General features: G+C 34.7%; 1 protein-coding gene across 11 annotated transcripts in view; it reads right to left on the minus strand.

Moving 5' to 3' along the window:
• Positions 1 to 17,966, minus strand: part of HERC1 (HECT and RLD domain containing E3 ubiquitin protein ligase family member 1) — a 108,058-nt gene that overhangs the window by 24,045 nt on the left and 66,047 nt on the right. For 4 of the 11 annotated variants that reach the window (XM_084293497.1, XM_084293495.1, XM_084293490.1 and 1 more), the window contains 17 exons: positions 16,850 to 17,625; positions 15,564 to 15,762; positions 14,422 to 14,582; positions 13,320 to 13,436; positions 12,924 to 13,155; positions 11,588 to 11,712; positions 11,125 to 11,345; positions 9,693 to 9,961; positions 9,122 to 9,174; positions 7,620 to 7,859; positions 6,868 to 7,042; positions 5,868 to 6,138; positions 5,467 to 5,680; positions 4,444 to 4,703; positions 3,741 to 3,868; positions 1,508 to 1,635; positions 86 to 277 (listed from right to left, as the gene is read on the minus strand). In XM_084293497.1, coding sequence (XP_084149623.1) covers positions 86 to 277; positions 1,508 to 1,635; positions 3,741 to 3,868; positions 4,444 to 4,703; positions 5,467 to 5,680; positions 5,868 to 6,138; positions 6,868 to 7,042; positions 7,620 to 7,859; positions 9,122 to 9,174; positions 9,693 to 9,961; positions 11,125 to 11,345; positions 11,588 to 11,712; positions 12,924 to 13,155; positions 13,320 to 13,436; positions 14,422 to 14,582; positions 15,564 to 15,762; positions 16,850 to 17,625 — 3,761 coding nt within the window. The remainder of the gene's footprint in view (positions 1 to 85; positions 278 to 1,507; positions 1,636 to 3,740; positions 3,869 to 4,443; positions 4,704 to 5,466; positions 5,681 to 5,867; positions 6,139 to 6,867; positions 7,043 to 7,619; positions 7,860 to 9,121; positions 9,175 to 9,692; positions 9,962 to 11,124; positions 11,346 to 11,587; positions 11,713 to 12,923; positions 13,156 to 13,319; positions 13,437 to 14,421; positions 14,583 to 15,563; positions 15,763 to 16,849; positions 17,626 to 17,966) is intronic. The other 7 variants (XM_084293498.1, XM_084293496.1, XM_084293492.1 and 4 more) reach the window with 7 other exon arrangements.

The following is a 17,966-nucleotide window of genomic DNA, read 5'->3' on the forward strand; positions in this document are numbered from 1 at the left end:
GGATTATATACTTGTTAAAATATTTAAGGGGGTGGGGGGGATTTTTAATGTTAAGCTCTGTTTAAATATTAAAATAGTCGCCTACCATCCTTTCTGTAGCAGTGTTCCAATTCTATCCGGTGCATGGTTGAAATATCCACAACTTCAATAAGTCCAAGAGACCCATCCATACGACCAATTAATAGCAATTCTCCTTTCCATGCTGCAGCTGGCCCTTCTTCTGGCCAAGCTAATGCAGATACCCAGTGAGGCTGAAGATCTAATAATCCTTTTCCTCCTAGGAACCCAAAAAAAAACTTTTAAACTGCTTCATCTTCATAAAGAAAATAATGCAACAGAAATACTTTCCATGGGAAAATATCAAAAGACCCTATTGACAGCTAGGACATGCTACAAATTCACATAGATTACAAGACCATGAAGCAGTGGACCACTAATCTCCACAGACTCAAAATCTAGCTAACAAATCTCAATTTTCAGTCAAGTTAAGTAGTTTCATTAAAGGAGGAAGCTAAATTCTTCAGTACTCATACAATTTATACTTTTCCTGTGGACTGCTTATTAACATGGACTGCAGCAGCAGTGATTTTCCTAAGCGCAGAACTGCAGAATAATGTTTCTTCAGAGATTAAAAGCAACACAGTGACTAACATTCTTCCTCTCACGGGAGTTCTGAAGGTATTATTCTAAACTGGTTAAATGCAGCAAAAATTACAGGAAGGATGTAAGAGAATCCATTTAGAGACACTTGCAAACTGAATTGAGGAATTAGGAACGACCTTTCTGAATCAGGCTCAGTCCTCCCTATCACAATACAACCTTAAAAATTTATCTAATACATTTTAAAGTATTTCTTTCTCAGTCATTATCCCTTCTTATAAACTGTTTGATATCACAATCTTTTTAACACCAGAAACATTCTTGAAGTTATTCACGGACTACTTCCATTTCTTCTAGTGGTAACCCTATTCGTTTTTGCTTAGACAGTTGCTTTTGCTCTCTGGGCTTTTAGCGGTTACCTTCCTACTGTATTGATTTATAATCTTATTCCTCTGAGACTCTTTTGTTCAGCTACATAAACCGAGCTTAGTCATTGTGCTCTCAGCAGGTTTTCCATCTCTTCCACTGTAATCCATCCCTGCATCTGTTTCAGCCAATTTTGGCATTCTCTGTGCCTTTTGTAGAAAACTAAGTCTTGTGGACTATGGGAAGATACCATATTTGCAAACAAAACACCAAGAGTGACCAAGCTTCAAACCTAAACATCACATACAACAAGAATTCATATCCGGTGCTCAGTTTTCTACTGAATTAATTATAAAGCATGCATCAATTTGTGGTTAGTGCCTTCCTCTAACTGAACGGGTTGAGAAGATATTATGGAAGATGGCAGGTATTTAAATTGGAAAGCACACACAAATAGTTAGGTAAACAAAGATTCAACGCTATAGCAGCTTCCCTAGAAATACATTTTATGGTAAAGCGTTCACCGGTAGTTAGAGCATACCATTGACTTGCCATATGTTCACCATCTTTTCCGTAGCTCCAGCCAGATACTTGCCACTGATGCTCCAACAGACAAGAGACAAACTAAGGTCACTGGGTGACCCCAGACTTTCTTCAGAATCACCTTCTCTGTAACAGGATAAAATAAAGTAATTGAAAAAGGGCATTTCCTTTAAGCAGAGTAGATTATGATTATTGTATTGCATGCTGATTATTAAGAATTTGACCTCATCTGCAGAGGGTCCATGTAACTAAAGAGTTTAGGTGACTAAAAATTCTAGATAATATGAAAGCTATGCTCATTTCTAAAAGAAAGCTACCCTAATTTCTAAGAAATATATCTAAATTATTATAATTATTATAATATTAATATATAAATAGTCATAATAATATTATGACTATTAATTATAATTAATTGATTGATGATCACGATTAATAATTATAATTAATAATTAATTGTATAATTATTGTGATAAGCTATGCCAATTGCTAGAAATTCTTTTTAATGATAAGCTACACTAACTGATTAAGATTCTAGATAACAATAAGATGCACTGATTGCTATAAATTTTATGTGATGATAAAGCTCTAATAATAACCACAACCCTGTGGCCAGTCCTCATTCTATCCAGGATCCCTAAAAGAACCTGCCTCTCCCTGTAGCACTGGGTGACACCTACTCATATCTCAAATTTAACATCTTTGGTGAGGACAAAGCTTTCCAGGAAGTCATGAAATGAAACAGAATAGGCTGAACAAAAGAAAGAAAAGATGTGCATCTTGCTCTCAGTTCTAGCCTAAACTCTTCCTCCTGTTAAAACAAAAATTCTACTTTAAAGCTTGCTTGACTAACTGTAACAGAACCTCTGTTATGTTTTATTTCCCCTAACAACATACAGGACAGGTGAAGTTTTACTTATTTTAGTTACAAGAAAATTAAGATTTTAAGTCAGGATACTTATTACAGACCAAATACTGCATCACCCCTGCACTTTTGGTGATGCAGCAAGAGTATGCTAGTGTCTTCTTGCTCAAGCAGGAGACAGTTCGTTTGTGAATACAACAGGCAATGTGATTTTTTTAACTATTATAAATAACATTAACACATTAACATAACATATGGAACATATTAACATAAAAAAGTAACAGAACAGATAGTAATATTGTATCATAGAATAGTCATCTAGTAACATTTAAATAATACTCCCCCAAACTCAAAAAAAAAAAAAAAAAAAAGCATCCTCACAAAGAGGAGATAATTCTATCACAAAGAAGGGATAATGCCTTTTCTTATGATCATCTCTAGGGGCTAAAAAACAAAAGTACAACTCCACCTTTAATGATTGACACTTATCCTCCACAGTAATGAACATAAATAGAACTACGCTGTGTTTGCATTTAAAGCCATTGTTGAATTGTTAGAAATGAAGCCCAAGAAAGTACTGAACTCTTGATCTACTTTACAGGAAACACACTCTTCTGCCACCTGGATATCAAACATCTGGTAAAGAAAGAAGCTGGTCTCATTTCAATCTTCAAAGTCAAGCTGCATGTCATTCTGTTTGTTACTTTTAAGGCAGCATCTAACAGTAGCACGCAAGCAAACTAATAAAGACTGCTAAGAAATCATCATGAAACAACCTTTTAGTTCACTACTGCTTCTTCATTCTCCCCGATTTAAAATCGCATAAACTGTACTAAGGAATTGCCATATTGTAATCTTTCTTCTTTTTTGGACACATCCAAATGACACAAATGTACTATCCAGACACTCTGCTGAAAGAGTATTACTCTAAATTCCTGAAGCCCAGAAGTCACAAATTCTTTTCTGACACTTCACTGAAACCACTACATTCATTATTATCTTGTTATACATTTTACCTGTTCACTGATACACACTGAAGGAACATTTAACCTATTTTTTTCCTCATGTATGACAGGCCCTTACAGTTTTTATTTTACTCATTCATCATTAGATGAAATTATTAAGACTATTTTTAAACAGTTTTAACACGATCTCCTTATACTGACTCTTATCAGCTTGATATTTAAGTTGTGTTTTCTGTTTTAAGACACTTAATTTACATTGCTTACCATAAACACAGCAACAGTTCCAAGAACAAAAAAGATGAAATAATGTCCATGTAGGAGAAATTGTGTGATTGGCTCCTTTCATTATCTTGCACAGTTACAACTTATATTAAGTATGTGATTATTACAAATAATTAACTTACAATTTGTTGAGCACACACGTTTGTTGCAATGAGTACTGCTTCTTGGTAACATTCCACACTCTTATGGTACCATCATTTCCACTAGTTGCCAGAAGTCCCTTTTTATTGCACCAAACACATGTCATGACCTACAAATGTCAAAGCAATCATGGCAAAATTGGAGTTTAAACCTAAAGCTAAGGTATATTTGTTTACTAATATTAATGCCAACTTTAACCACCAGGACACAGCATTAGCTACATTACTGAAATATACTATAACCACCAAACCCAATACAGTTTTCTACATTTGCAGTACGATGTACTGTCACTAAGCATATTTTATGCTGTTATTGAATGCTGCTATTTGTTCAGAACCACTGCTCCACAGGCCACTATTGCACAAGAATAGATGTTAACTACTACGACAGAAAAGCTTCTTCAAATTATGATCTAGTCTAAAAAAAAACTTACGGTGATTATACTAACTAAATGTGCTGAGAACAGTTTCATGTCTCCTTAAATAAAAGCTTCAAAGAACTTAGGCATTTTTCTGTATGAGAAGTACCTTGAAGCAGTAATATAGTTTATCACCAAAAACTACTTTTTGTGGTAAATCATTTCAGTCAGTGTATTTGTAGAATAAAACTATTTTTTGTTTTCTGTATTCTGCAGAAGAAGTAGACTATTAAAATTCATGCAATTGTGGTAGAAATCATGCTTACCCTGTTCTGATGAGCCTCTAATTTTATGAAGGAACATTTTCGTAAGTCTCCCCCCATATCAGCGAGGGTCTGAGGAATAGTTTGATTATCTCGATCATGAGCTGCAAGAGTTCGCACCAGCTGCTGAGCAGCCCACTGCCTATGTTGCGAAGATAACCTTGAAGAAAGGCAGCAAGCTGCTAGTGCATTAGCCAGCTCCAGAGGGCCTACAGCAGAAGGATCATAGGAAGGATGGGCATACAAATGGGCAATTAAACCTGCTTAAACAAAACAATGAGATGATGCCTAGATGAGTACCAAACAGAAGTACACAAACGAACACAGCATTAGCTATAATTTCCAGAAAAAAAAATTAAAAGATCAACAACTTTTTTATAAGAATGTTGCAACTAACAGTAACTATTAGAAAAAAAGTATCTTCTGATACCAAGAGAAAAATAACCTCCCTTAAATTTACACAAAAACTAAACAAGAGAATTATGAGTAGTCTTATTCCCACCATACGGAAAATGGTTATTCAAAGCACAAGTGCTGTCTAAACAGCAAAATGCCTCCTCTGACAGAGATAAGCTGCTGTCACCATTATGTCCTTCCCTCCCCTGAATACAACAAAAGTCTTCTGTGGAGGCACAAAAGTTGTTTTTTGTTTCCCTGACTTCTCACAGCAGAGGCAACAAACTTTTCTGAGACAAAAAAGTACTTGGGTGGCAGGAATCAACTGTTTTTCCCTTTGATTTTATCATGTGGCACAACTGAGGCTGAATGCTATACCTACATGATTTTGAATACACAAAAACACTCAGATTTCTTTTCAAGTGATGGAAGATACAGGAATGTAATAAAACACCATATTTCTAAATAAAATTTGTGTACTGAACTATAAGACTACTTCAGTGAAAACATGTTCTATACATTTTTGAGAGCATATTTATTTGTAATTATTCTAGCAACCCTCCTTAAATAGAAATGACTAATTGAAGATTTAATAATTAATGTTTAGAATAAATAGAAGTCTTCTCATACCTTTCTTTTCAATTTCTGCTTTATCATAATTTGGCCTCAGTTTGGCCCCTTTGTCTGCCAACAATGCTACAAGTGCCTGAGTAACCACAAAATTCGGAGATGTTACAAGTTTGTTTTCTTCAGCAATTCCTCTTAAAAAGCTTGGCAAAAATTTTCGTTGAATTGGATCATCAACTGTTGTTAAGTTTACACCAGTTGCTGCAGAAATCAAATTCTAAAAATAAACAAATAAAATAAATAACTAGAACAAGCAAAATAATCACATTTACTACTACTATTACCACTAATAATAAATTAATAAACTATAACAAATTATGTACACAATGGGTTGCTTTATGTCATGTATAAGCAGTTTAATATAAATATTTAATATATATTAATTTAATATATAACAGTCATACCTGCGTACATAACTGAACCAGCAGTTTAGCAGCACTAGGAGTGTTTGATGCCAAACAGCCTACTGCTGTACTCAGGTAGGCAAGACAAGATATAGGCTTGCTTGTTTTGCTGTGTATTCCTCTAGATCGCTCTGTTGAACTTGACGCAGTGGATGGACTTGTGGAGAGTCCTGCTCTCCCTGCTGCAGCGAGGCACATTAAACGAACCAAAGTTCTGATATCTGTTAATCCCAAGGATTCAAGACCAGCTGCCAGACTACAACTGGAACCACTGTGAAAAATGAAAACAAATGCTCTTGGTTTTGCTAGGATATTCATAAAGAAAGTTATATTTGGCCAAAACTATTCCCAAACCATTAGTGAACATTGCCTGTTTGATTAGCTGGATATTGCTAATGTTCAGGGGGAAGGAGAATAGAGAGAAATAAAGCTGCAGATCCCTCCACTCCTTTTCTTTTAGGCTGAGAGTGAAGACAAAAACTATTACAGCCTTGCCCTAACAAAAAGCCATGTATTTACCTGGAATCACTCAAACAAAGTTACACGGATAATTCATTTTTAGAATTATGCTATGGCAATATGCATATGTCAGATGTCTGTGACTTCTTCACAGCTGCACAGTCTTGTACAAAACCCATATTTAAATCCTCATATCCCATTAACTCCTGCAATATCTCTTCTTTCCTGTAATGTTTCCCTTTATGTTCTAATACTTGTCTTGAACAAAAACCAACTAGCAAACACAGAACCATTATGTTTCAAGTGGTTAATATTACTGGAGTCTGCCTTCTATATACAGTGTAGAAGTCTCTTTCATAAAGTTTGAAGATAGGGCTCAAAAGAACAAAATCAACAAAAACTGCTTTCTTAACAGTATGATTTAAGTATTTAAAGTGAGAATCAACTTTCCCAAATAACTTAAAACTGCATCCTTATCAAGCATAATTTCATAACTGATTCCAAATGAAAATGCAAAAATGTTGCCAAGGATGCCACAAACCTGACAGACAAAAGTGAGAGCGCTCTCATAACCATAGTTCTTGCAAGGAGGACTTGTGCAGCAGCTGTCACTCTTCTTAGGGCCATAACACGGTCGTGTGGATTTACTAGGGCAGCTGCCTGTTCTCCTAAGGTTATTCTGCCAGAAGAACTTTTTTCTATAGAGCCATGACAGCCTTGGAAATAACAATCTGTGTTAGTGTTCAAGAAAACCAGAACATTATCATATGGTAATAAGCACAGAAGGAAATTCGACATAGACTTGCTTAAAAAATCTTAAATTTTCAACATCTCATATGTACAGAACTATAGCAAGTGGAAAATACACTCCTGAAATTCTACATAACTTAATTACTACTTATTTTCAAAGCTAGATAATCAACAAATTGATATTACTGAAGTTAAATAATTCTTCTGTTTCCTTTGTCTACTAGAAGGGTCTATGAAGTTAAACATCGATCCTGCATTTCAGTAGGATAGCAAACCACAACTTAAATCCATGAATCTTTGAGTTGTGCAAAACATGCTACTGGCATTTCTTGTAGAAATATGGTCGCAACTTTATTAGTAAATCAAAGTTTCAAGACCTCTGTCAATAAAAATGCCTCACACTTCTCAAGAACTCCCTTATAATAAAAGGAAAATTTAGAATCTCTGTTTCTTCATGGAACAGTAAAGACTGATAAAATACTTCTGCATCACTCCTATAAAAGTACACTAAAGGGGACATATTCATTCTAGTATCAAATTTACCTATTTGCATCAATGTTTCTTCCATACTGTTCGTGGCTGTCACCATTGCAACTGATGCACCCAGAGGGTCACTGTCAGGGAACTGTACAGGTTCAGGTACAATACGTCGATCATTTAACCCAAGAGGTCCAGCCAGTAATTCAAACTCCTCTTCTCCTGTCAGCTTTTCATCTTCATCTACATCTAACATATCCCAGTCTTCTACAATTGGAGAAATATAATTGAACTTGGTTACAAAATCTGAAAGTAGTAAACAATTTTAATAAATGTTAATAAATATAAATTAAATATAATATATAAAATAAATAAATATAAATAAATATAAATTTTAATGAATAAATATAAATATAAATCAGTAAATACAGAATATAAACCATGAATTCAATCTGCAATTTAGTAGTCTTAATTCCCATCTTTAGACGTTGCCATAGGCACAACACAGTGAATCAGAACCCTCTCCCCTTTCCCATCTCCATTAAATCTGATCTTTATTTCTACTGTTGAGAACTTTCATAGGAGATTCTCTCAAGAACCATTTTTTTAAAACAAAGAAACAAGAAATCATTGTATCTAGCACAAGACAACTCCACAACCTGGAATACGTTGAGAAGTGTGGACATACAGTTGAGCTTTAAATCATGACAACAGGTGCGTATTCCAAAGGACCAAACAATAAAGAAAGCTACTAGAAATTTCTTGTCTTCATATTTATCAAAAAGTATGCACAAGTTCTGAGGTCATATTTGTACATGCAGGTTTTTTGCTTTTCCTTCCTCCACATCAGCTCCCAGCCCCTCCCTCTCCCACCAAACATTCAATTCAATTATAATTCAATTATGTACTCCACTAGTACATTCACTTCCCAGCCATTTACACAGAAGCCAACTTACATTTAGTTACCTCTCCCTCTCTCACTCCCCATACAATTTAATCTCAACACCTTTTACCTGCTGGAAAACAACTTGCCCTTACTTTCCAGAGCACTCATTTACTCTTAGATATACAAATGCGGCAACTCATGTAACTGTGATCATACAAGCTACAGAAAGGCCCAGAATCAAAGAATGACCAGAGTCACTAGAAATAGTCTGCTCAATTGTGAAAGACATTCTCAACTAGTAAAAAGGTAGAAAGAGTAAAAATAAGCCTAATGGCAGACTTCCAAAACTCTAACTTATGATAATTAACCTCTCCTAAAATGCCAGCTAATTAAATCCATTTCAATATAAAATTTTACATGTGCAATTCTGGATATAACATCAACTTACAACACCTCATCAAACAAAGCTGAATATTAGCCATTAGATGAAATACAAGGGAAAAATGTCACTGATTGTTTTCCATTTGAACTTAAATAAATAAATAAATAAATCTAGTATGAAGATTTAAAAGTATATCTTCAAGTACAGTTTCATTACATATTTATTTGTATTTTTGTTTATGGAAAAATAATACTCTATAAGTGTAAAGTATTCAGTATATTCAAAAACTTTAAAACATACCTTCATAGACACTGTCTTGTTTACCTATTAAATCGGGAGCCTGGCCTTTGTACCTATATGGAAAAAAGAACAAAGACAGAGTCTAAATGGCTCTAATACTTCACATAATATGCATACCAGTTTTATATTCTGTTTACAGTATGGTTACTTTACTGTTAGGTCAATATATATATGATTTGTGGAAATGACTAGTGACAGAGAAATGAATAAAACAGCTTCTAAAAAGTGTGTGTGGAGGGGGAAAGCATTTTCCAGTATGAATGTAGAAAAGGCCCATAAAAATACTGGCATTTTCAGACAAAACTGAAAACAAGTTTTTCAACAAGAATAAGCAACATTTGAAGAAATAATTCCTTTTTTTTTTTCCTTAAAAAAAATCAAGACAGGTTTTTTTCTAAATATGCCTTTGTTAATATAGAGAAAGATTTCAAGCCTCAGTTAAAATTACTATGAACAACAGTTCCAGAAATTTTAGTTTCTTCAATCAAATTCTTAAAATCCATATACTAGTAAGCATTTTTAAATTCTTTTCTTTCTTCACACACACCATTCCACTCTTTTATTTCTGTACCTTTCTGAAGCTGATGTTTTAGATTTACTCTTCAGGGCTAAGTACTTCTCTCTGCAGATGCCACACAATAAGTAGTAGGGATTTCCGCTTCCACATTCACCCCCAAACCATCCATCTACGTAAGAACCATTGCTACGGTAGCCCTGACGATTTGCACTGCGACCGCAACCTGGATGGTTTCTTTTCATATGTTGATTGAAGCTGACAACACTCGATTCACACAGTTCACAAACCACTACTTCTTCTCTGTCTTCAGATTCACAAACATGCTGCAAAATCAGATTTTCATGTTAGTTGTAGAGCATAATTACCTTCATATTAGATACAAAAATATGCCAATATTGTTAAGTGGATGTTCCTGCCCATTTCTATTACATAGATCAGTACTTGTAAGGTTAACTTGCACAAAAGTAAAGCAGAAATGGGCAATTTATGACACAATGAAGAGCAGATCATCTGAGAACAGGAAAAAAAACTGGGATGTAAATCAGAGGACCAGTATTAGTTTTCACATGTAACTTTGCTAGCTTACATTTAACACTGTATTTAAGTTTTCTTCTTCTTACAACTTGACTGAGACTAGATGTAAAAAAGAAAGAATTCATTGTTTCCAGACAATCAGCCTTTACATTTACTGAGCAACAGTAATAATTTGTGTCAATACATTCTGAGGTGTTGCCTGGATTTAGAGTTCATTCTTCTAGAATTACATCTCTACTTAATTTCATCAAGATGCTCCAATGAAACTAGCCCTCTGCAGATTATACATGCCTATACTGAAACCTGCTTCATGTTACACAGCAGTCATGTAACATTATAATTAGGAGATTAAAGTTTAGTCTTGTAGGTTGCTTGTCAAGTTAAGATGGATAATACAATGATTAACAAACTACAGGTCACGTATTTCTATTTCAAACCAAATGTACTTTGAGTGGGCTAACCAACAACTGAATGAGGACTGTCACTATATCCTTCTTAGAGTCTGATACCCAACATTACTAAATTAAGATTGCAAAAACTGATTTGTGTAAATTATGTTGCTACAGAGCTGATTTATTATTTTATATTGTTATTTTAAATAGATCATACTTTTACAACTATGTTTGTTATCCCATACATAGACAAACAACCTGAAATGCCTACTTGATTTCTAAGTAATATCAAAACAACTACCCTAGTTCTGTTGCCATCTTTCAAAACTATTTACATATAGCATATATTAAAAACTATTTACATAGAGCAGAACAGGAAACCCAAGAGAGCACCATTCTTAATCTAAAAGTGAAGTTGTGGAATACAACAAAGATTTCAGCATCACTAGCTTTAAGTAAGATATTTTCAAACAGTATATAAACTTATGCATGTTAAATTACAAAATGCAAACATGCAAAAAGCAGTAAGTTAAAGCAGCCCCCGCTGCAGTCACACACACCCAGGTAGGCCAATCCAATACCTCTGGGATCCACATTCCCAGAATATCATTATCGCTAGCCAGGTCTTGACCAAACATAGCTTCCATTGCTTCATCATCAAGGTCAATTTCCAACTCCTCATCCAAGTTGAAGTCATAAAGAGCCCCTGGATCTGGCTGCAAACATATCGCTCCTCTTCGATTCTGATTCCCATGGGCCTGTACAGAGCGGTATAATCCCGCTCAAGTAAAAAAGGAAAGTAGTACTTTTATTTTGCACGTTATAAACACAAATACACTTTCAACTTCTTTCTGCTTTGTTTTTAAACTCATATAAACATAATCTACCTATGTCACTTAAACTAAAGATACGTTGATATACATATGCAAAGGAGACTTGTTTAACTTCCATGTTAGGTACCAAACTCTCTCCTCTTCATTTATTGGATATGCAAAGAACATGGAAGTCTTTTAGTACACTTACCAGCACGTGCTAGCAATGTTCTGGCAGCTAAATCTAATTTGTGTCTTCTTGTTACAGCTGACCGACTTCTAGAGGGAGGTCCACTTGCAGAAGCTGCATTATCTGCATGATCCATATTATCAGGGCTAAAAGAATTTGTAGAATTAACAGGTAAATCAAAATAAGTTTTAAAGAGCTACATATGGTAGCTATGGAAAAAATACTATCACATTTTAAAATATTTAAAATTGTATTTATTTGGTTTTTGCTTTCTTTCACAAAGTGAAAAAAAAGAATTTTGGAATTCAAGCATTTTCTTTTCTACTGCAGCACGTTTACTGTCTTTTTTGACCATGATATTTACTTTAAGAAGTGACATGCCGCAATGTTTCTTAAGTGGCTGAGCACTGCAAAAATGTTGGGAGAGCTTTGTTTTTATGCTATGTTAACTATAAGCTGACCTAAGTTTCTTCTCCTTTTTTAAAGAAATAAACACTTCCGTCCCTGCATCCGTCATTTCCCCTTTTGCTCAACATTTTTTTGAAAAAATAAATTAAAAAATAAATAAAAAATAAAAAAAGAATTTAAGTTACTTGGTAACACTTGTTAGTAGGTTTATTTTTCCCCACATGAAATCCATGAGTTCTCTGTGAAATGACAGTTTACTTTGGTCAATGTAATTAAGGAAATCTATAATTGTGTTTCTCATTAGGATTGAGCAATCTCAGCAAAAGTGGCAAAAGTGTTCTCAAAATGCACGTTAACAATTCTCACTGTCCTTATTAATAAAAGGCTGCTATGATTCCTAGCAGGTGTTACTTAACAATATAACTACTGTTTTTAGGATTAAAACAATAAACAGTTTTTTTCTTCCTTGATTAATACAGACTTTAAATCTAAGGTTGTGAAGGTGGCCAAGAATGTAAACCTGAATTCAGTTTCATTCTTTCTGAACAAACCAAGAATTTCTTTAAAAAGAAAAATGTAAGAAATTATCTGTTCACAAATACACTGAAGGGGAAAAACAAACAAACGAACAAATCACTCTCCAATGAAGTTCTACTTTATTATTACTAGTCTTCCTGGTAAAAAGTAAGCTACGTGCCTTCCTTTGTTTACACATCCTCCTTTTCTGAAGGAAGGATGTTCAATTGTGTTCTCCCCCAGTTCTATGCATAAACAGTACTGGAAAGTAAACGCATAGTGTAGACCTATTTTAATTGCATCTTTGACTATACTAACATTGTAACAAAATTCGGAAGTGTCATTTCAAAGCTTTCTGTCAGCAAAAATGAACATGTGAGGCTTTCAGTTTCAGCAAGAGATTTCAAGCTGTTAGAAGAAAACTACAGTTTACCTTTCACTAAAGCCTTCCTCCATTTCAGTGGCATCAGCAGATGGGATATCACCCGGTGACTGCAAATAACAATGATCACTAGATTTTCCACCACTTCCAGAGACTATTGTCCCATGTCGTGAATCTACAGTCACTTCTGACTGAGGCTCTTCATCATCTTCGTTTCCAGGATGCTCTATCATCCACATGGCCAGCACTGTGATATTCTGTGCATCTGCTTCTCCTCTGGCACCTGAAAAGAAGAAAATCATACTTGGAAATTGTACTATGTCATTGATGGTGAAAATCCATCTTTTTTTTCACCCACAAACAGTTGTAGAATTTAAAAAAGTATGAAACACACTTTTTTCAATGGAATATTTATCTGATTTTTCCGTTTAAATTGATATAGATTACCTGTGGCTTCCATGGCTTTTGCAATCTGCCTGAGGGAGAACCCCATTTCTAACAACGGAACAGCAATGGCAGGAGGAGGAGGGGATGTTGAAAGTCGGCTGCTTGGATCAGACAAAGCTTAAAAGACAGAAAATACTGAATGTAAAGTGTGTAAATCTTTATTATCTTACACTTTAGGAAACCTTCTGGTTTAGCAAAGATATGTTAGCTTTAGATAAAGGAATTCAGATAAAGGAACTTGTCTTTAACAACTTTTGTCTCTATTAGTTTCTAACACTATAATGAAATCTTATGCTTATTCTTACTGGTAACATATATATTATGTCAGCCTACGTTTAATTAAATATTATGAGTGCCATATTTAAAGGATTATTTGTATTAAGGTGTTTCTAATACCTTTTTAAATTTCCTTTTAAAACTCTATCAAATTATCTATTTGATTTACATTTAGGTAGACTAGATAAAAGTTATCCTTGCCTGAAATATCAAGATCCACAAATATCGTGAGATCACACAAATACACATTCCTCTTAAGAGGCAGAAAGAGGCCTCTTATAAGCTGAAGACACATACCTGAAAATCTCTTTGCAGATTACATCTATCCTTTTGTGCAAAGTGTCTCTTGAGAGACTCTAAAAAGTTCAGCTACTGCCCAAAAAGTTTAACAGAAAACACAATTTCTTCTGATCAACAAAGACATTAAATGTACTGACACTGTTGTAAACAATGTATTATGATCCAGAAGCAAGACATCTCATCAAAAAATGAGGGGAAACTGAAAAGACAAGTTGCTATGCAACAGTGACATCAAAAACAGCCAACTTACAGCATGGATATAAGAACAAGAATAATAAATTGTAACAGTCAGGAATTATGAAGTACAGACTTTGTTTCTCAGTGTTGTACATAAAAACCTGAATAATATACTTTAACTCAGTCTCTTCTATTCATTTAATATAAAATATAAATATGGATTTATATGTTTATTCTTATTACTATCTCCTCTGGATCACAATACTGTGTTCTTTAGGGCCTTGAGATTCTCACTCAACAGTTGTGAACTAACTGTTTGTATTTCTATTTATGTTGACTACAACTATACCTGTACGGTTTGCAGGCCTTGCAGACTGGGAATCAGGAGAAGTCAAACTTTGCCGCCTTCCAACTTCATCTGAAGGAGATGTTGGTAAAGAAGATATTGGAGGAGTCTGAGCACGTCGTGCTGGAAGTACAGTTGTAGTAGGATAGCTAGAGAACATCTGCCTATAATAAAAAACAAAATACATTTATATGAAAAAGATCTACCCTGAAAAAGGTCTGACACTTAAAAGAAAAGCATCAAATTAGAGTACGACTTGCCAAGTGCACCTTACAGAAAATGAGTTTTGTAGGGGTAAGGTGCAGCATGTACATTTAGGGAGACGGAAGAGGAACACTGTAGGAACAGCTCATTGCTAACATTTTGCCTGGACAATTCAGTTCTCAAGTATGCACCTAAAAATACCTCAGAAACCAATGGCTGTCCTAGGAGATAAAAGAAAAGCAATTCTTTTCCCATTTCCCTGCTTTGTTCTGAACTCAGCCCAACTAATCATTCCTTTTAAGATACTTTTTCTGTCCTGGTGATAGGACTTTTGTCAAATTGTATCCGCAAAGCCTCTAAGAGGTCAGACACATCAACAAAAGTAATAAGTTTACAACAGGACTGTATTCAATGTAAAGCAGATTTCTTTCCATATCACTAGTAACGTCTGCAGGTTAACTAGCTTTATCTTACTTCAATTTCAGTGTATCAGTGTAAGATGAAACAAACAGGATTGAAGTGCTACCTTCAAACTAAGATCTACTTTAGTTTGAAAACCAAGAACGATTCATTAAAATACAGAATTTTGCAGACTTTTATTTTAAACCACATCAAATAAAAATGGAAACTAAAGAAGACAACAGAAAACTGAACAGAAATGGAAAACAATAGAAAAAAGGTATTTTCTCCTGTCCTGAAGAATTAAGACGTTACATATACGTAAACTATATATAAAAAGCTTAGCTGCTTTTTATTTCTAGAAACACATGTCTTGCAAATAAAGCAACAAATTGAACTCTGTCTTTTGAGGAGGCAGTTCTTGACAGCAAATAAAAACGTTAACGTTTTCAAAGCCTTGGAGAGCTGAAGACATACCTAAATTGCAAAATCAGTTCCCTACACCCACAAAATCAAATTTGTTGAAAATAAAGATATTTTACCTAAGAAGACTGAGAGGCATAACACCAGGTGACTCTGAAGCTGGAACAGTTTCAGTATCAGTTACTGGAGTAGTAGCAGTGGTGGTATCCTCCAGAGAGCTGCTCATGAAAGATGTTGTGCTAGAAGCAGAAGGGCTGGTTGTAACTGGTGTTTGGGCTTGCTGAGACTGATCACCTTCTTCTACTTGCTGATCTACTTCTGCAACAGAAAATGGACATTAATGTAATTGAGTATTGAAAAATAGTATCTGTGACTATCAGGGTTTAAAACTATCAACGTTTAAAATTCTCCCCTAAGAAAGGGGTGTGCAGAAATGCAGACAATACAAATACCTATTCCAATAACTCATGGACTTAAGTAAATAAATTGGTCTTTTGCTGTTGTCATACTGATACAAGGTAAACAGTAAGTAAATATTTCTGAATGATAACAGAAGCCATTTATTTGGTTAGATCTTATGATATTTACTGTTCTAACAGCTACTGTTCTTATTCTCTTAGCTGTTTAATTAAAAAAGCTATTTTTAACTTACCAGCCTAAGTAACAGATCTTTGGAGGTTTTTTTTGGTTGGTTTCTAAGAAATCCATAAGATGGTAAAGAAGCAAACAGTACAGGAATTAGCTTTAATATTTTAGATAGTTTAAAAAAAATATTTTAGAAATTCCTTGTTTATATTAATTTATATAAATGGTTTCCCTGTAATATACATATTTTTAAGATGAACAGAAGAAATGGTATGCATTCTCTCTTCAACATCTTGTTATTGCAATGCCAAATATCTCAGGAAAACAAACAAACAAATAAACAATAAAATCCCAAACCCTACAAACGATTCAAGATTTTCAGAGAGTAACAGAGGTTACTTACAGCATAAACATACACGCTTTCAGTATTACTTTTTAACATGACTGCAAGCAATCATGTTTAACAGCAGTGAACAATGTGATAATTGTGCCATAGAGAAATCCTTCTGACAAATATATACAGAACTAGTCATTTTTTAAAAGCACAAAGAAAAATTAGAAACTCTTACATTTTTGATTGATACACACTCACATTTTATTAAAATAAGGAACTGAGGAAAATAAGGAACTGAGAAAAAAATCTGCATTATATCTACAAAGTAGTATGTGTCTAAAATTTCTCTGTCCAATCAAGATTCACCAAAGTACTGCCACTACAAAATTACAAGGTTATGTCATTTATATCATCATTGTTCCTACATAATTTCAATAGGAGTAAAAAATAACTTAGCACTGTACTTTCATAATTTTGAAAACATACCTTGCTTAAGTCTGCCACCAAACTGATCCTCCAGCAGCCCATGAACCACTAATTTGTAGATCATGGCTTGTGCTCGTTCTAAATCTGCCAGTCCTAGAGCTCTTTTAATCGGTGAGCGCATGACTGCCCGTTTCACCATGTGTCGCATCAGGAACTGCAAGGCAGCACGCATTTCAACATCTTCGTGAACAACTGGAGAACTAGCACAATCAGAGTTGTGACCATTTTCTGCCAGGACTTTTGGAATTAACAGTAGTTCAGCATATTTACTACAACTAAGAAGAACACTAAGTGACTTCATAGCACCAAGATAAAGGTAAGATAGCTGTACTGCTCTGATTTCTGACTGCACTATATCATGATTTCTTGGAGTATGCTCATGATTCTTTTTTCTTCCTTCAGCAGGTTGGTGCTGGGATTCCATACCTAGCGTTGATGGCTCTAGAGAAAAAGAAGCAATTTCATTTTCTGATTTCGAGCTTGTAGTACTATGTCCTTTGTTATCATCAGCACTTTGTGCTAATCGCGTATCTGATCCACCATCCCCCTCCGTTTTCTGGTCCACTTCCCCTTTGTCTTCGGATTCATGTCTGTGTTTTTTCTCATGTCTCTTAGTGCTTTGTTTTCCCATATCCTCGTGAATACCAGTCAGATAGGTAAGGTCCAGCAACACAGCAGCTGTCAGCCCACGAAATCTTGCAACATCAAAAGGCAGTGGTTCACAGGGCTCCAGATTATACAGGGGAGTATCACTAGGCGACCAAAAAGTTGGGAAGCTTTAATAAAGATCAGAATGACACAGGAAAAAGCAAGTGAGGGAGAGACAGGAGGAAAGTACAGGAAATAATGTAGGCAAAGTAAGATGTAAAATATATTTAATGAAATAAATGGATCAATTCTAAAAATTAAATGTAAACAGAGGAAAATGAGGTAATGATCAGAAAATGAGGAGATATGGTATCAGAGCAAAGCCAACAAAGCACGCGCAGGTTTTCAACAACCATTAAAAAATCCAGAAGCATCACAGAAGCTATCAATTAGGCACTAACAGATGTTTAGATATAGTAGCTTAAGTCAAATTTTATCATTATACCTAAAAGGAATTTGTGAATAGGAA

This window comes from Netta rufina (genome assembly GCF_964035555.1).
Source record: "Netta rufina genome assembly, chromosome: 11".
Classification (NCBI taxonomy): Eukaryota; Metazoa; Chordata; class Aves; order Anseriformes; family Anatidae; genus Netta; species Netta rufina.